General features: G+C 42.0%; 1 protein-coding gene across 11 annotated transcripts in view; it reads left to right on the plus strand.

Annotated features, from left to right (window-relative positions):
- Window positions 1-19,798, plus strand: part of LOC111246189 (uncharacterized) — a 132,944-nt gene that overhangs the window by 16,788 nt on the left and 96,358 nt on the right. For 10 of the 11 annotated variants that reach the window (XM_086985579.1, XM_086985578.1, XM_086985580.1 and 7 more), the window contains one exon: window positions 5,853-6,461. In XM_086985579.1, coding sequence (XP_086841705.1) covers window positions 6,179-6,461 — 283 coding nt within the window. In that variant the 5' untranslated portion in view covers window positions 5,853-6,178. Of the gene's footprint in view, window positions 1-5,852; window positions 6,462-19,798 lie in introns of those variants that run through there. The other variant, XM_086985583.1, reaches the window with a different exon arrangement.

Here is a 19,798-nt window from a genome sequence, read left to right on the forward strand (position 1 = left end):
AGGACCTTTTGTGATAACACTGTTAGATGTACTTATAGTCGAGAACGAGAGTTTAGGACAACAGGAGGTGCTGCTATCGTAAATTATACTTGCAAAGAGACAATACGATAAATAGAGGAGCAAAGCGCTTCTCCATTAAGGGCAGAACAATACAACTAAATGACGAAAGAAAATATCTACTCGTTATAGTCTTAAAAATTCTATGAAAGTTAACCTGTTGTCAAATGTTTTTTCGAATTCGTTTGTGTCATGCACAAAGACGCTACAAGACCAACCTATGCTTCTTCTCGGGCAGGAATTCAATAAGTTCCAATTTTAAGTGCCCTATGGCTGTGCCATAATATCGATATCTGTATATTTATGAGGAAATAGCACAGTGCTTTATATAGCCTGCTCGTATGGGAAAAACCGCGCATCGTACTCGTCTATAGAAGAATACGGGATTAGTTGCGTCGGTATCAGCCCTGCCTGAAGGACAGAAGCATGATCGTGAGTAAGCTAGTATATCAACATAAAAGGATTGAAGGATCTACTAAAGGTGGATCGCGCTATCTCGCAAATAGCCGTATCATTGCTTTGTTCATGGCTGGTTTCGGAGTATAGTAGACGATCAGTGGTTAATCGGGTTTCTTTATGACACCCTAAGCCGTTGCTACTCATTAAATGGTCCATGTAATTGAAGAGAATGGCCGAGTTAATAACAGTAAGGCTAGCCTTGTAGGCTTTTTCAGAACGCTAGGACCGAAACAGTGGACCAACACGTTCCCCTGTTATATCGTAACCCTATTCACTTCCTCGTCATATAAGTACTGGATACCTAGAGCACCAATGGCTCAGTTTTATCGTACAAGGATAAACTGCATTTTTGCAACGTACGTCAGTAAGGCAGGGCTTTTTCAAAGCATATTGCGAAACCGTGTACGATACGTACTACGTGTCCTGAACCTACTTCAATGAACCCCTTGTTGTTAGTGTGAGTTCTTGATACGAATCTTTAAAAAAATCAATTAAGGATAAAAATGAGCTATGTTGAATATATTGTTATTGGAACACACGCATTCCGTGCTCCCGACACCATTCAGTCAGATCGATTTCATCATATATCATGTAGGAGACTGAATAGTCACAACTCCGTGGCGATTTAACTCAGAATTCAGTGACAAGAAGAGAGGCTTTTTCTCTATTCGGACGTAAATAATCAGATCTCCCCCATGCGGGAGAATAGTAAAATATGTTACAGTAGCTTGAGCGCACACTGATGAATCATCCGGTAGAACTAATGTAAACGTTACAGTTAAGAATGGCTATGTTAATCTGAATGTGTCGATCGGTCTGTGCATCGACTTATACGTACGCGGTTGCCGTACTGAGGCAGCTCGTGTGGGGAGCGAACGTTACTGGCTTTGAAACTGTTTACAGACCGCTTCTATCTGGTTGCCGCTTTCCATTTGCACGTTAGCGAATGTCTGGCCTCTTTGCTCGAGTCCATATACCACTACACTATCTGATTAAAGAATCTTGGCCATTCATTTCCCCACCCCGTCAATGTTGCCTTGTGGCTGTTCGTTCTATTTGACATGTTATTGTTGCGGCGGCCGCTGCCATCGCCGTTATTTTGTCTCGACCTGGCCGTTATGCCAAAGGTGCTGGTTGCTATTCTGCAAAGAGGAAAAAAGGTAAACTACCACATAGATTGTCTGCAATAAATGACTTACATGCAGTGAAGAACTGCTTAGATGTAAATTGATTACACATCCAACTTGCTTCTCATTGAATTAGTCAGTAAAATACTTCTTGCTTCGTTCCATCTATCGTCTATGGCTTTACGTCGCTCAGCAGCCAACGACTGTAATGAGCCCGTTAGTGCCCGGGCTTAGCATTGATTGCTACATCGTGTCTCCGTATTTCGTATAAATGTCTATTTGTGTGTGTGTGGCTCTCTTGTCGATGGTCGACGAACGCAGACACCAACAAAAGGGTATTTGCTTTAGCCGTCGTCGTCCCAGGAAAATGACGGCGGCATTAGCGAAAAACGGAAAAAGACGTTCGTAACTGTGACAGCGACATGACGAAGCGACCTGACTGCTGACTCCTCGGATCGGATACCTCTCGCCCGCTGTCCAGTTTCCATATGACATGACGCCAACTGATTTTTCGAAAGCACATCGGTTAACTATGTTATTAATCACATCATGAAGTAGGCCTAATTAAAATAGGTCAGTGGCTAAAGTGGTAAAATAGGTCATAGGATACATACGACTGTACTTAAATATAGAGCGTAAGCTAATATTGTTTCTTAAGTAGAATCGTATGGGCTGTGTGTCTAATGATATTAATATAGGGTAATAGGTGTGGACTTAAGAGACGAGTAGCAGGAGGTAAGCGTTCGGCAGAGAAACAGTCCCTGTAGTAGCTCCGTAGGTAACGTGTTTGCCTTCTAAGGGGTCTTGGTTGGAGACGGGACGTAGACACACGGTTTATTTCGTGCTGGAGAAACCCAGCCAGCTCGTGGAATGCCTTGCGGGGTAAAGTACCGAATGTAAAATTCGAAACATTTAAGTTCCGTCAGGGCGCTGCATACAGCCATTGACTATGTCATATTGTTCAGGATTTTTGTGTTCTCTAGAGGTGTAAGACTAAGCAATCTGATTTCGGGATGCGTGGACTAATACGAAGACTACCATCGTAATTGCTGCCTTCTGAAATCAACCTTATATATTTCCTATTAATAAATGAAATTCTGCAGCCAAAGCACGATATAAGACCGAAAAGCAGTGCTAACACGTATTATCGAAGGGAATAAATTAGAGGCAGACATGCAGAGAAACTTTGCTAATGTTGATAATCAACAAGTTGTTGATAGAAAAAAAACTGTTTACAGCCGACCCAGCAAGGCAAGCAACATGATCGAAACTAGTAAAACCTAGACAACCGATATCTGGACGAGAAAGTTAGAAAACACGTAGACACGTAATATATTAGGCTAACTCAGTAACACGTGCCAACAGCCATACATGCGTTAAGCGTTAAAACCCAGCTGCTTTATCCAAGGGGAACCCAGAGAAATTTGTAGGAAATCATTATAGCTTCATGTATTATTTTATGTGTCGCCAATTAGGAAACAGCAGCAGTGAAGAAGAGCCGTGTAGACGATGGTGCTATCATTGCTAATTATCGCTAATGTTATTATTGTCCGCGTCACTACGATGACGACCAAATTGATTTTCAGCACTCTCTCCACATATAATTAAAAATGAAAGCGTCAAATTGTATTTTTTCCATCAGTTAGTAGATAAAAAAAAATACATGTTGCAGGTTTCATGTCCAAATTCGCCATCGGGCACTGCATCGAAAACCTTAGTGGCCGTATAAATTATATTTACCTGTAGTCTCAAATACGCTTACGTGTACGACATACGCAATTCTATAACGAAACACATTGAAGCAGACTTGAGGTTGTGCACAGAAGTAATCGAGGTCAAAGACTGAGCCATTATGGGATATAGTGTTTAATTATTTTGAATAGTTTAAGTATCGATTATACGGTTCATCATTACAGCCAATCATATTGTTTTTCATCCTATTTTAGTTGCTACTGCCATCGGGCGTATTCATTTAGACTAATATGTGCTGTTCTCCGACCCCTTACACGGCCTCATGTCCACAAATAGTAAGAAAATGTTTTTTTAACCGGTTTTTTAATCAAGCCGCGTATGCCTATGCGGTAGGCCGTCAAATGTTTGGTCACTTGTATAAGTGTCGACTGCGATTCTGAGGTTCAATAATCGACGACAACCGGCTTACGTTCGAAGTAGATTTATTGTCTTTCATTGCAGCTGTCACCCGGACTATTAGAAAGCATGATTTATAGACAAAGAGTACGCAGCACGATACAAAACCGAAATAAAAAACATGGTGCAAATGAATATATACTCGTGTATCTGTCTAGAAACTGTAAAACAATAGCCCACGGACGTCTACCTATAAACAGCCCAACTGCCACGGAAAGTAAGTGCTTCATATCAACAATAGGACGAGTATCGGCCACATTTTAGAAGGCCCTTCTTTGGGGGTGTTTCTTCACAATGAATGTGCCTGCGCAGGCGAATGACGCTATGAAAGGACGACCTTCACGGATCTCCTGAATCATTGAATGTTTATCGATCTATCGGTCATCAAATTCTCCTTGTTGACCGTCCCGTGACGTCGAGATCTTCGGCTCATTCTGATGGCACACTGCATTTAGCAAGTCGAGAATTTGTTTGCGGTCCTCTTAGCTGGAACCCATCATATGCCTTCACCCGGAACAGAGGGAATAGCACCAGTACCGCTTATTGCATAAAGTAGAATGAAAACCGATGTGGCATTGCTTCCACACAAAAACTCACTTCCCATGCCCGTATTTCACTGGATAATTTGCATACATTAATTAAGATCGCCGTTGCCAGCATTTGTTTGAAATCAGTAAACTGGACCATAATTATTCCGATTTAGGATAATTTTTTGTCATATATTAAATACTTATTGATATGACGTCCGCTTTAATTAAATATAAAAAGAATAAAAGATTAAATAATTTGCCTTGCACAGATTTATATATAGTAAAAATTTATCGCCCATTCTTAAGATAGAGCTGTTTCTATCGTCCATACAATGGCTTTTCCATTTCTTCAAAATTACAGTAAATAAGCATACGACGAATCGCTTCGCAGACTCTCTCGTACCCTATGGCCCGTAAACTATCAGTGATACAATATTTCAAATCAATATTTTATCCTCGTTCGCTCACAGACTACTCTAAGCATGGGAAAGTTAGCATATGCCATATTCTGCCTCATACAATATATCTAAACTGAAGAATTTGCTGAGGGTACACGTTCCATTAACGTGTTCAGTGCCATATAGTCCGGTATCTAGTCACGTGGGGGCAAAAAGAAGCCAATCTAACGCGCGCCATAACATTTGCCTCATGTCCCCTCGGGTCCACCCGCATGCTATTTATGGAGCGCGAAGTACAGAGCTTGAAAATAATTTTTTTAGCACTGTGTAACGTTGTAAAAAATGCCTATTATAGCACTTTTTCTAGTGCCTATTGTGCATGAACCCTAGCAACCAGAAGGAGAAGCCTTCGGCCTTTTTTACATCATCGCAAAGGAAGTATTTATGCTTACCATAAACTCATAGAATTTTAGGTAATATATTTATATATATTATAAGAAAGATAAGTAAAGGTACTTCTCGACCAGAGCAGTTTTTTTTTTAGATTTAATAAATCAATAAAGTAACGTTTATTTACTAAGTTCGATACAAATTTGTAACAGACGATTACCCTTCCGACACACAAATGTGGCTGACGGATGCTTCTAGCAAATGATCTCAGCCTGTCAATATGTAGGCTGCATGACATTAAATCTATTGCAACGTTCGATCTTCGTGAAGATTTCATGATCATTTATTTTAAATATATAGAATAAATAAGCATGCATTTGCGACTCGCCTTTTATAATGTTCTCAGCTTTTTTCAATGTATAAACTAGTCCTCGGAATCACCCGTTCAGTACTCGCTCCAACTGGAGCGGGCCTTGTAGGAGCTCTAAGTTCTTCCAGTAAACTTATGAAGCGGCATGTTAACCTTATGCCAGGGTAACCTTTTTCCAGCGCTGAAATTTGAACTAACGATGGCCGCAGGGCCATGGGCGCATAATTCCCTAATCGATCTGGTATTAAGTACGCAGCTTTGTCTAAAAGTTCATTCGTTGTAGATTTTGATTTGTGTACGTTAGTTCGCAACTGGTGGCTAATTCTCTGTGCCTGTCTGTCTGTTGTTACTTTCGATATCTCTATGCTTGCAGGCTTCAAATGCTAATACATCAGTTCTTTCAATGGCTACTCGACTTGCGTTGCCACGATGTTGGACATCCCTAAGGAGTCCGTGCTGCTGGCGGTGAACTCACCTTTGGCCTAATGCGGCGTTTCCACCCAGCGAGAGGCCAACGCAACAGGCCAACCCTCACCATCTAGTGGCTGTTGAATTTGCGGCAACAGCAACGTGATCAGGCCTCACCCACTTGATTCCAGCATCTGTAAAAGGCAGGTGTCGACAACGGTCAATTCGCGTGCTCGAGCGACTGGAGAACTAAGCGGCGCTGAGGTTTATCAGTACCTAATCACGAACGACATGGCTTCAGCAGGCCTAGCAACACTGGTGTTATCTTCATCGTCTGAAGGCGCATGCAGTTCGTCATCGACGATTTTACAACGCAAGGTCGAGAGTCAGCCTGACTCGAACGCCGACGCTAATTATAATGACAACATCTATAGAAGTAGTAAAAGACGAGACGCAACTACGTGTAACAGCAGAAATCGAAGCGTGACATTGTATTGTTCTCTGGCGCACGTGCTCTGCGGAATTCTACTGCTTATCGCTAAAATGCATTATCTCAACGCGTCTGCCGTTTCGGGTGAGTATACTAGCCATTCAGCATATATATGTGTGTATAGAACCGGTTTATGAGCTTGCGTCGGTCAATTCTCCGAGAGTGTAAGCACTGTCGATGACCGAAATGGGCCAACATAAAAACTTCATAATAATTTTTAGCCTACTATTCATGTGAGGCAATACGTGACGATGTGGACGGGCATGTACGAAATCGCATAGACACGATCCATATCTAAGTCTAGATATAACACAATGGGTTTTAAAAGTGAATTTTTATCGCTGCCTCTACCGCCCAGGATAACATAAGGCGTCCTATTTAGTAACAAGCTTCAGGTACGTGCGCGAGTGCCTTTTAATACTTTATTACATAACGCATTGTTAGTTAAACTGGCTTGCATGTGTCGACATCTGGACGCTGGTCCGAGATCTAAAATCGACGCTAGACCATACTGAAAATTTTACTGCAACAGAAAAAAAACAGAAGCGTCATTTGCAATTCGTGACGCCAAACGACAATTCATACCATTGTTCTTTGTGAAAATGAAAAGTAGCCACAGATCGTCCACGATCAGTAAAATCATCATCGAAAATAAACGCCAAATCATTTTTGAAGCGCCACTACCAGAAGCTATTGAAACAATGACAAAAACGTGATCTAAATAGACATTTTCTGGTGGCCAAAATCTGTGCCCACCCAATGGGAGTTCAGCCTGCAGATGTGGTAACTCTGGTAAGTTGAGAATGGTCCTGTAAGACGCTGGCCAGACCTGTGTCCGTAACTGACCCAAAAGTGCTCAAAACGTAGTAGACAGACAGGCGGTTACGTGCCTACCTTAAACAAAAGCAATACATATTATACTGCAGCATATATTTTATCGTTTATGTGCGAAATGAAGCGATAATGATTATTTGGTTTGCTTTCTTAGACGTAAAGGATCACCGCTTGAAGACACGTTTTCGTTTGTTTATACGAAAACGGGTAGAAGAAAAAAACACGTTGTTGATTATGCGTTCCGTTTGTTGAATAATCATACATTATTTATATGCAACGCGAGCAAATCGAGTGGCATATATAACCAGAACAGTTATTCATTGTTGTTGTTGTTGTTGTTTATCTATAATTCATTGTATATGAAATAAATATTTTGAAAATATTCGGAGATGTCGTCCAAAGATTTTTCAAATCGTTGATCCGTGCTTCATGCGTACAGGCCGTGCATTAATTCATCAGACGCAGTGATCGGATCCCCGTAGGAAATATGTTACCTCTATTTTCAGCAACGTATTCTCTGTTAGTATAATATACACCGTGCAGCCTTCTGATATTATTATTTCCATTATTCTAGTACTCTGAGAGGCCCTTGCACGTTATCGACCCAATATACAGACAATGGTGACAGAGACTTGGACGATTATACTAAACATTGATACAGAATATTCGATAACCTGATTTCATAACGACCTTTCTTTCCAAACAGTTTACCTCGCCGTTACTCTCTATTGCTGTGAGTATGCAACAATTTACGAGAATCTAGCTTTACGTAGAGTGTCTCGCGCCAAAGGCCTAAATCCAGGCAAAAGGACTATGGTCAAACTCAGCAGCAAACAGACACCGGCCGACTCTATTGAGCAAAGCAAATAAAAACTAAGTTAAAATCATGTTTTTTTCATCGACGTCAGCAACACTCAGCGCAGCTCTACAAACGCTGTTGGATTAGGGGCACTACACTTGCCGTGGTATTGAGCTAGAGTAATATTGAGTGAACGCACTATACATCGTGTTTTTTTTTTTTCTGTTAGCTTCCCTGTTTTTGTGGTATTATCTTTTTATCATCTTTTTTTTTTTGTCATACACATCTTTATCGTGCAATGAACGCGACTATGGCCGAGTGGCAACGGGCCGCAGGGAACAGGCAAGGGGGGGCAGTAATAGGAATCCCACGGATTTGGTTGCTCCACGCCGTTGAGATCATCTCAGCTACGTATCAGATTCCGCTTCCCGAATGGGTCGCGACAGACAGAACGGTGGGGTCATCTGTTACGTTAATGGCATGGGGACTTTGGCAGCGAATGGCTACGACATGGCCGATAATTCGTACCGAAGATAGGTTACTGTTGCCACAGTAAGTGCTATGCGACCATCTAAGTGACAGGTAGCCCTTTCAGACCCCACTATGCTGCGATAGAAGACTGCGCAAAAGAGCACAGAAAACGGAAAGCAAGAAAGTGGGATAGGAAACAAGCCTAATACTTAAGATCTTAATGGTCGCATGTTGTACGAGCAGGTGAAATCGCCTTACGATGCCTAGTGGTTTGACCTACTGCGTTGATAGCGGACAGGACTTTGTATAGGCCTAGCTTTACCAGGTGTATATACATACAATTGCACACACGAACGAATGCAGGCCGAGTTTCTACAAATTTGTCAAATAATTTTTCATACTAACTATTCGAGGCGAACAGTACACATCAAAATAGAAATGTATACTTATAATGTTGCATATTGCTTTTACGATCCCTTGCAATGAGTTATCACGCAATTATACGTATAGGCTGGTATTGAGAATATATTTTTACTCTCCAACTTTATAGTGCACAACTGGAGCAAAGCTAAGTAATGGGTTTAAAATGATTAACGCCACTCACTCTGACGGTGCTACTTATGAGTTATTAGGACGCTCCTCGTTTGGCTTAAATAGCCCTTTTGCAAAAAATAATAATGGAATGAACCAATGGAAGTCGTATTTCGCACTTCACTAAAATACCTATTTTGCCAGAAGGGAAGTATTGCTGCTACAGTTATGAATTAATATACGATCGATAGTAGGTAGTAGGCCAAGATCCAAGACCACGGGGGCCAAACGCAGTTTAATTGGGCCAGCAACTGACGGTTGTTTCACTCAGGCGCAAAAGCCAGGACACTCGCACTGCAAATAAAGGACGACGTGACAATTTATGGTGTACCCCATTACATTCATATGACTTCGTGCGGCCTGCGCAGTTGACGTCTACGCAAACGGGATGAAGAGCAATAAACGTTAATACCATTGGACCTCTTATTTTGCTAGGACTGTTCACACTGGACCAACAAGAACAGTGGCAAAACAAAAATCCTCGGAGACGGTCAGACAATTTTCGGTGGATAGATATCGTAATAAGATCGACTGCGATGACACTTTTCCCAGTATGTCCCACTTTGGAAGAATCTGTCCATTCATCTCTGCGAGGCACTTCTGACACAACATCGATCCTTCTATACGCGTATTCTTTTTTCGTCTCTCTTTATCTGATTGACATCGTCCATGTTGGAGATCAAGTGCATCAAGGGACCATAGTAGAGAAAACGTAGCTAATTCTATCTTGCACAAGCTAGTACAACAACCATGCAGACGAAAACTATTTTTCTATCACGTGTTATTGGCCGACTTCTTGCATTGGCAAACTATATATTCTGGACTATTACCCTCACCTCAAAGTTTAGTTGTTAGGCAGTATTCCAAAAAAAACATCGATGCATTATCTAATTGCCTATAGCTATACAGGGTGGGCATGCATATGCAAAACAGCTGCTCTTACTCAGTCCGACTGTTTAATGTGTCCAGCCTTACATGGAATAACTTTTTGGCGAAACTTCTATTTAGCTACGTTATTCCTTTTCGATGCGGGTACCTTTGATCCAGTATATATATATATATATATATATATATATACATACATACAGACACGGCAATGAATTGTAAATAACTGTCGAAACTGCGACTTACCAATATTATCGACTAACAGGCTGGAAAAAGATACTGGAATGATTAGTTTCTGATTCATCAGAACTGTCCCAATATTTGGGTCATTTATGACCATAGCGTAAGTCTATCTACAGAAGATTCTAAGTTAGTCTTAGACCCCGTTTCTGTGTGTAGGCAAACGGACTGCCGACCCTATTTCATTGACATTGACTGTCTATCTATAATTCTTCGAGTAGATTTCAACTGACGACTATTCACCCGATCATTGCGCCGCTCTTCGCTACTCGGTCTCATCTGGCTGACTATTTACAGTGTACTATTTTTAGGCACCAATAGTGTCCATCAACTTGTCTAGATTCCTCGCCTTTTATACCTTGCTACACAGTCGAACGTAGTCACACATGTATATATGTGTTAGCCGTCTGTTTTGGAGACCCGAGCGGAGTGACTGGCTGGTTTCTTCGTTTGTTGTTGTTAAAATCATGATTAATCGATATCAGAGTCAGACGGCAGAGACGGAACTCCAAGGTGAAACAGTCAAAGCGTGTTTTCTTTTGTTCTCCACCTGCCTCCGTTCTCTTTCGGCTTGTGATTCTTTTGGTCTTCCCTTTATTGGTAGCTAGCAAAGGCAAAACGATCCATTTGGAATTGGCCAGGACCAGGGGTTGCCGAAGTCAGGGAAAACAGGAAGGTAGCAGAAGTCAGGGGAGAAATCACGAGCGAGGTTCGGAAGAAGGAATCAAAATTGCGGCGAAAAAATAGCAGCGCGAGAAAAGAGTGAATGAGAAGATCCGAAAAGAGACACACAGTCTTCATCAACTGTCAATCGTTGAAATGAAAATGGACCGAAGGTCCACTCCCGTTTTCCTGTCGTTAGAATCACAGGAGGCAGATCTCGCCCAGTTGATGTCGTGCGCGCCTGCACAACCGTCCGTATGCCCCAGTAGTCTGCTGGTACCGCATGTGGTCCCGCATACGGATAGCCTCGACAGTAACTACGAAACCCAGGGAAAGGTAGCGTGAGTAACAGTGGGGAAAATAATATAGAACGTATTATTTTGATCATCTCGTCTTGCCTGTTCCTCGTCTTTCTTCGGTTACGTCTCTGAGATTATAAAGACGACATCGTCCGTTGGATCTTCACCACTCCAGTTCGTAATGAACCCTTCCTCGTCTTCAGAGGAAAACAAAGACGGCGGCAGTGACACTCTCCAGCAGTGGCGCAGTAGTTAGTATCAGGTTATGGTGTTTATAAAACGCAACAATGTAACTGGACGGTACATCTACGCACTTGTGTGTAAGTATAAAATTACATACATATAACAGATATATATATATATAATAGACGTTATCTGCACTACGTTCTGACGGTTTTTCGCATGTAAGGTTTTAGCTTCTTGTCCCTTTAAATCGGTAACAAATTCATTACACAATGGAAACTGATAGCGTCGCATTTACCAAGCTGAGGTGCAATCGGAACGAAGTGTCATCTGCAGGACATGAAGATTGAACAATGCTGCGAGATGTCTTCTTGACAATGAAAACTACTAATTTATCGTTGCGTGACCGCGCTACTAGAGCGAAAACAGTCGTAGCGTAATTCCCACGCTATAGAAATCCTATAGTGTCGATTACCTATGGTTTCTTTAAAAGATGTTTATCAATTTCTATCATACGAATTAATCGCGCGAACTTGTACGCATATGGTTCTGCTATTTAGCTAATGTCGAATGGCTAAACTTTATCTGTATTTGCCTCGGAATTGAAACATCTAACAATTTGCCGGTTTCAAATGTTTACTTGACAACGATACGAAGCTTGTCTGGTCGTTTCATCTTTGCACTTAGATAAGATCTACATAATCTTACATCGGTTCGCCAAACTTTAGCCATTGGTCATCTTAAGAACGGCAGCAGCAGCAGCATCATCATTCTTACAGAAGGCGCATTATAACTAATTATAATGATGAAAAGATGCAGCATATAAAGGTCAGCATTGGAAGCAGTAGCAACAAGACAAAGTAGGCTGCCTGGTGCCGCCGATGTAAATTCGCTAGAATAGAGAAAGAATAGGTTAGCGAATACCAACCACATCACTGGAGCCGAACTGTAGATGTGGAGGCGGCCGACGCCCCCCCCCACCCACGTTTTGTTCGCGCTTACTCCAGGCACGATTTATGCACGCCTAGAGCAAAACATAGACAGTAATACCTGCGCTTGCTGTCTTGTAACTGTTGTTAATGCCGTTGTTCGCCAATACGACTGTCGTAGTGACAATGCAAATAGATTTACCCCCGCTTTCCTTACGCTGATGTTCATTTGAATTTTGTCGATGCAGGATGCGAGGCCAAAAAAAATAGTGTATTCTTTGCTGACGGGCAGACGACTTGGCATCCGTGCGACGACGTATTGAGAAAATTCACGTTAAACTCATTTGTACCTGTAGCGTCCTGATTATACATTATAGAGCTACTTGTTTAGGACTCTTCTTTTCACCGCGAAGGGCATACGATACTGATGATACGTACGCTGCACATATAAATCAAAACCGCTTCAAAGCTCTAGTGCGATTTTTATGTTTTTTTTTTTGCGAACGAGACTAATTGCCGACTTCATCGTTCATTTCTTTGTTTTTCTTGCGCAAAGTTTTTGCATCATATAGATATGGATAGAGATAAAAGATCGTATGTTCAATGCTGTCTCAGAAGTACTCACGCTAAATATGTTACTTATTTTTTTAGTACTTATTTTTTATACTACTAGTATGCTTTAGTAAGTATTACATGTTTTAAAGTGTCTACGACGAGCTAGATATTTCGTTCTACGGTGTGGGAAAACGACGTCATTAACGCGCACGTTCAATTTCTACGGATAATATTTACATTTTATTATACTCTCAACAAAAAAGCATGATTTTAGGAAAAAAAAGAAGAGAAGGACCACCTTCTAAAGATCATTGGAGCAAACAGCAAGGTGGCCCTATTCTGAATGAAAGAATCGTCAAGCTCTGTTCTTTGACAGACGACGTATGAGCCACGGCGCGCGGGTGGTATAGATTTAGGGAGGTTGAAGGAACAGAAAAGGCAGTTTGAGGACACAGGGCAAGGACCGTAGGTTTCATGCATGATTGAATCGACACATTATTGCTCACGATAATAACAAACGAAGGTAATTGTGATGGCCCGTTGTAAGGCGGTGGCAAGCAGCACTAGCAGCCCGTGGGGCGCAGGCCGCCACAGGACCCAGAAAGACCGCCGAAAAATGAAGAGTGTTCAGGCCCAGCAGCAGCAACAGCAGCAGCAGCAGCAACATCAAACCACCATTTGAAAATTTTCTCCCCTTCAACATTCTTCCATCATCACCGTTTTTCAGGGTCCTCGTTTCTCTCGCGCCCTCGTCGCCCCAGACTAAAACACGCACATTGCCCAAAGGCCCGCTGTTCTCCTATTACCCTCGAGACTCCAATGTTTCCTTGCGTCGTCACTGTTTCCGTCTGGGCATTCGTTCGAGAGGGGAAAGACGAATCTTCCCTGCGCTTCAGTACGCATGTACCTACTAGGGACTTGAACGAAAGTGCTTTGACGACCATTGGACTTACTCTTGCTAGCAGGGCACAAGAGACTGGGACGCAGAAACACCTCACATGACCCCTATGCGCTCCTGCTCTCTCCACGCCAGCCGCGTTTGGTCTGTAGAACGCGCAGAGGGAAGGGGACGTTCGCCACCGCCGCAGCGAACGGCAATAATCGTTCACTGAACCAAAATTGCGAAACTTCGTTTATGATTGAAACATGCGTTCCCTGATTGCGGAAAGTTGCCAGAACGTGCTTGCTGCCCGTCAACCAGCCAGCGAACCAGCCTTCCGGCCATAACAATTATGATAGTAATCAATGTAGCACTAACTGTAATAATTTTAATGTTCATAATACTAGTAGTATTAATAATAAAATCACAATACGCGTACCATTGACTGGACGAATTTGCTTTTTATGGCCGCCTGTTTAAACGTGAATAACTACCCAGGCCTGATTTTTCAGTCTGTATAGAAGTTTTACCTGTCCACATAACCCGCCAATCATAAAGTACTGATACGGTATCTTTGTGCTTGTTACAGTTGACGTTGTCGTCTCTGATCATTATGTTGTTGTGCTATTAAGCACTAAACGATTCAGCGTGGGCTGATGTTAATTTGGCGAATCGTAGAGCGTAAGCACCCTTATCGTATTTTCAAAAAAAAGAAAAAAAGATATGCCTCAGCTGCTTGTTGAATAAATAGTAGCGGTAAGGACCGAGGCCAAAAGGACAGAGCAATAGCGGGAAGGTTCATATGCGCAACGTGCGAAGCCACGAGTAGCGAAAACGAAAATAGCCGCTGGTGCTGTGAATTGATAACGAGTTCGAAGTATTGAACGCGTACTAAAGATAGTCGCCCAAGTAAATGCGACATCAAAAGCAACAGTGATCGGTCCCTTATCCTCATCTGCGTCTTGCCAAAGCTATGCAAAGAACAGGAACAATATAAATAACAGAAAGAATCAACTTAGCGCTATAGTCATCGTTATCAACGCGACGTCTATATGATTATATTATGCAATGCAGTGTTATCTATTTATTCGAATCCAAACAGAAGTAAACTATCTGGCGCCTAACCGTCATACGCTATATCCAGTTTGGATGACGAAAGCCACTTCACTTGACCGATTATGTTGGGGCCATAGCAAAACAGCGTATGATTCGTGCGGAAATGGATCTTCCTGCCGAAAAACCAAGCGGACGAAACAAAGTGAGCTAGTAATTCCAGCTAAGACCCTAGCGCGCAATGAGGTATATCTTGAAGCGAATATAGAAAACAAAACAATGTTCAATTTCACCAGAGGGCCTGTTGCCCAGTGCGCAGGGTGCGGGCCCTTCTACTACAGCCTAATCATTAGCATAATAATATTAAGATTTTTTCCTCTGAACTCAGCAGATTGTCTGGGACTGACCGGCCCTATTGTAATCCAGACATCATCGACTCGATTTTCATCGTTGTGCTGCTACTTTTGTACCTTTCTTATGGTATAATTAATTGTTTGCCCTTTTCTCTGACACCATCGTCTCACTGACATCATCGTCAAATCCATTCGAGTTTCACAACAGGCAGATCAACGGACGGCCACAATTTATTCGGGCCTTGAATATCTGTATTGGTCATGTTGTCCGATCTCGGACTACCTGCATAGACACGTTGAAGTTTGCGCAGGCCTATGATGCCATCAGAGCGAGTCAAATATAGTAGCAGCTGTAGTACTAGAACTTACAACAAACGTCGTATTTATTCACTCTGCTATAATATTTACAGGTGCTGAACATCATAATGGTACAGGTATCTTCAACGAAGATATGCTGCTTTTAATTATAGACAACAAACATTATATATATATGTGTGTGTGTGTGTGTGTGTGTGTGTGTGTGTGTGTGTGTGTGTGTGTGTGTGTGTGTGTGTGTGTGTGTGTGTGCGCGCGCGCGCGCGCGCGCGTATACGTGGTGCGTTTTAAGTTACAATCAGCGCTATTGTCCTCGCTTTCATCGCCGGACTACGCTCTGAAGATGACCTGCCGTTATTCGGTTAAATTTGTTCGAAAAAATCAGCGAGAGATTGACTCGACACGGAAAAAATGACAACAAAAGACCAACTATCGGGAACGCGCTACATGTATACGAACGAGAATGTTTTATATTTTCGTTGCGTCTTTTAGGGCGCGGTCGTTAATTTCGGTATCAATTTTTCTCAAGAAATATCAAGATAACAATAAACAGGCTCCCAACTGGATTTGCTTTACACTCGTAGGAGGTAAAGGAATATTTCCATATTCAAAGTGATCTAATGCAGCCCTGTCTCAAAACAAGAACTAAACCCGTTCGTCGCATGCGCCTTTGTTATGAGTACTATCATATTCTAGATAAGACTACGCATCGATTATCTGAAATCAATTCCACCGTTATAAATAATTTCTAATTTTCACAGCATACAGGCAATGTGGTAAAAAACTTAGGGCTGTATCGACATTTATTTAGCTGTCAAAGAAGACTATTAGACTAGAGGTGCATTTTAGGCAAAAAACACTAAAATGAACCGTATTTTTGAATGAACCAAAAATACAGGATGTTATTCAGATTTCGCGTCATGGCAATTTTCACAAGATCTCATTTCCCGCCAGAATACCCCTCGCCCACGGCATCCGCATGGCCGTCCAACACGACCCGTTAACAAGTACGTAACAAGTAGCAAGTACGTTATACCTCTTTCCAAGCATAGCTGGTTATAACGTAGACGACATGAAGTACAAGTAGGAAACAAACCCAACTGAAGAGCCTAACCCGTATAATAGTCCACCTTTATTGGGTCGTTGAGAATAGCAGTTTCATCTTTCGCAATATTTTTAGTATCCATCCGGCAGACGAATGAAACCATCTATTGCAGTGTTGCTTCGCGTTGCTATATCCAATTTATTTTTATTCGATTCACTGCTGTCTAAATTTCGTTCAGAAGCTGTTGCAGTTGACCATCGGCTGCCGCCATGCTAGCGGTCAGTACGAAAATCCGGATTTCTCCATCAGAGCCTTTGCCCCTGTCCTTCCACCCGCCTCGGAGACAACAGAGATAATATACGGACCGAACATAACCGTCGTGCGCATTGCCACTGAATCAGGCCAACAGCTATTTGTATTTCGCTAGATATGCTTGTTATTAGGTGAAATAGGCTGGAAATGCGCAACACCTGTCACGATATGTTTACTCTGCCGATGTAATTTCTGCTTACATTATATACCGCCATATACTCCTGTTTGTCTCCTTCTCGTCACGTGCAACCTACTGTCAATTATGATCTTTCTTAGCGTCATTTTGTAGCGTCGTTATTGTTCTGTAGATGAGGAGCTTACGACGCAGCCCGGTTCTGCGAAGACTCAACTCTCGAATGCTATGTAGCTAACTGTGTGCTTCGAAGGCGCAAAGCGTCAACTGCTACGCCGCTCGACGGTTTTCTCTTTTGTGCCTTTTACTTACTACACAATACCGTATTTTTACTGTTTCTATTGCTCTTAATGCTTGTCGTTAGTGCTTCATTGTCCTACTCTCTACAAGATTAGCGTTTACGTTTCGTATCGTTCAGCTAACACCAATTTACGCTGACTGTATGCGTGTAATTGTTGGTTTTGTACTGATTGAGGAGGAATCTAGACAAAATCACGTTTTATTCTACGCTGCGCTAGACCGGAGGTGATTTTGATGGTACTAATTTCTGATGCTTCGCACAGTACACGTTAGACTGGTTTTGTTGGTGATCGGTTATATATATAACGAAAGAACTACAATGCATTTACTTCGTACTTCTGCTGGCAGAACAGGCTTATTGCACGAGGGGATGCCAGTGCGTCCTGTTCAATCCTAGGAAACAGTCGCATTTCATTTTGCATACTGAATAAAGTAAAACGTCGTATATAAATATTTATTTTTCGAACGGTTTCTAGTTAGAGCTATTCTTATAGCCACATGTGCATATAAAGACTGCTACAAACGATGAATGTGTTACTAGAAAAACGATCGGATACAAATGTCACACGTAGCTGTACTGGAGATGTATGTATGTTTGTATGTGCGTATTTATGGCTGAAGATGAAATGTGGAAGCGATAACGCATTGAGTTACTGGTTCTTTCATTTTTATTTAATACATTTTATTGAGGCTTTTAAGATGCGGGATTGATTTGTCGTTTGAGTTTATTATGTATGGAAGCTCACGGTGTAAATGGCCAACTCAAAATGTGTATAAGCGAAAACATGCTCCGTTTACCCGTCTTACGTGGCTCCTTTTCTTAGGCACTTTTACAGAAAAGTATTTCTTCTCGTAGATTTAACCATGTATGCACTAGGCACTAAGCAGGCCTAGTTAAGTGAGCCTATTAAGCTAAACGTTCGGAACTAAAATCCAAGGCATACTGTTTTTGTTGATACATTGTCTTATTATCATTTTTTTTTTAGCATATATCCTATTTAATTCTGAATCATCAAAGAAAAACAATCAAAAGTTGTCTCTTTCTAAGGTGTAGCCCTATTTGTGACCACAGATGCGACTATAAACTTCAGCAGAAGCCGTGGCAACAACGAGATAGACAATAATGTCATAACAGCGCACTGCAACAGCGTCAACTCTTGCCAGACTTTTATATAATAGCTAAAACACCAATAAGAAATAAGTGATGAAATAGAACGTCTATTCCGCGGTTTCCTTATTGCCGCTGTCGCCGTCACCTGCTGAAGCCGCTTTGCTTGCCTTTTCAGTTATTCGTCCTCAACAAATGTCGGAGAGGCACTGCCAGTACTTGCCATATTAAAGGCAAGCACATCGGAGGTTGACACGGGCGTCAATAGCGACAATAGTGACGCAATGTAAAGGCAGACGCATCCCCAACAGAACAGTAGCTTACCCACCCTTTACCCCAATCTTTTTCCCCATCGCAACGCGTACCAGCGGCATTAGCAGATTTTGACGCCGCGTCCAACCGGACGGATGAACGGAAGGCTGATCATCCAACCAACGAAAATTAAACTGAGCAAAGCAAAAAGACGCACGGCAATGTTCACGTTTATTGACACGCTAGCTCCAGGCGCGTCATCAACTAGTTCGTTGATCGTTCTTAAGCCGACAACTTGACTGCTCGGTTTCGCTCGGGATTGGCCAAGAGCACTTAATCAAGTGACAGCTGGGCAGCCTGGTGAACAAGTGTGTTAAATTGGTACTTGGTAAGTTAGAGGAAAGATAAATAAGGGCATATTATTTTTTTTTTTAAATTATTTCGACTGGAACAGCGACAGTGCTTGCAGCGATCTGTGGCCGTGGCAACGTTCTTCAATTGTTATGTACCTTACAGCATCGTTTATGTGCATTGACCATAACTATGAACCATCGAAAACAAAGAATAGGAGGAAAAATGGATTAGTCATCTCAGCTGTACTTGGTACCGTTACAGTTTCCGACGAAAAATGATCTGGTAGCGATGGATTGGAACGCCGGTGGCGACGATAATAACGGTCTCGTTTTCTCCCGGCAACAGAATGATTTGTTGGCCACTTGCCGGTCAAGTATCACCTCTACCACAGCATACATATTTATATAAGTGGAAGCCATTGTCATGGTGATAGGTCTCGTCAAGAGGACGTCTTTCGTTAACTAATAGGAATCATCTGTGAACACACACAAAATTATCTAAAATAAATGTATATCATAGACGCTTATGGTTGATTTAAACAAACGCAAGCTTTCCATGTGAGAAAGGAGTTAAGTTGGTTGAATTGTGCGTAGTGATGCAAATTACTATTGTTTTAAAAGTCAACTAGATAGACAGACACGTACAAGAGGCGTTATTTGACTTTAGTCTAAGTCAACTTCATTTGTCCACCCGAAACGTGACATAAGCGACTATAGAATGTGAAGTACTTATTTAGGTCATCTGGTTACAACAGGCCGATGATGGCGTTCTTCCTGAATGGCCTAACTACGGCATACATATTTGGAATATATTAGCGGAAACGTTCGCGCTATAATTTTTGGAAGTTACTAGGATTCCATTCAGCTG

The sequence above is a fragment of the Varroa destructor genome, unplaced genomic scaffold (genome assembly GCF_002443255.2).
Source record: "Varroa destructor unplaced genomic scaffold, Vdes_3.0 BEIS01000003.1, whole genome shotgun sequence".
Lineage (NCBI taxonomy): Eukaryota > Metazoa > Arthropoda > Arachnida > Mesostigmata > Varroidae > Varroa > Varroa destructor.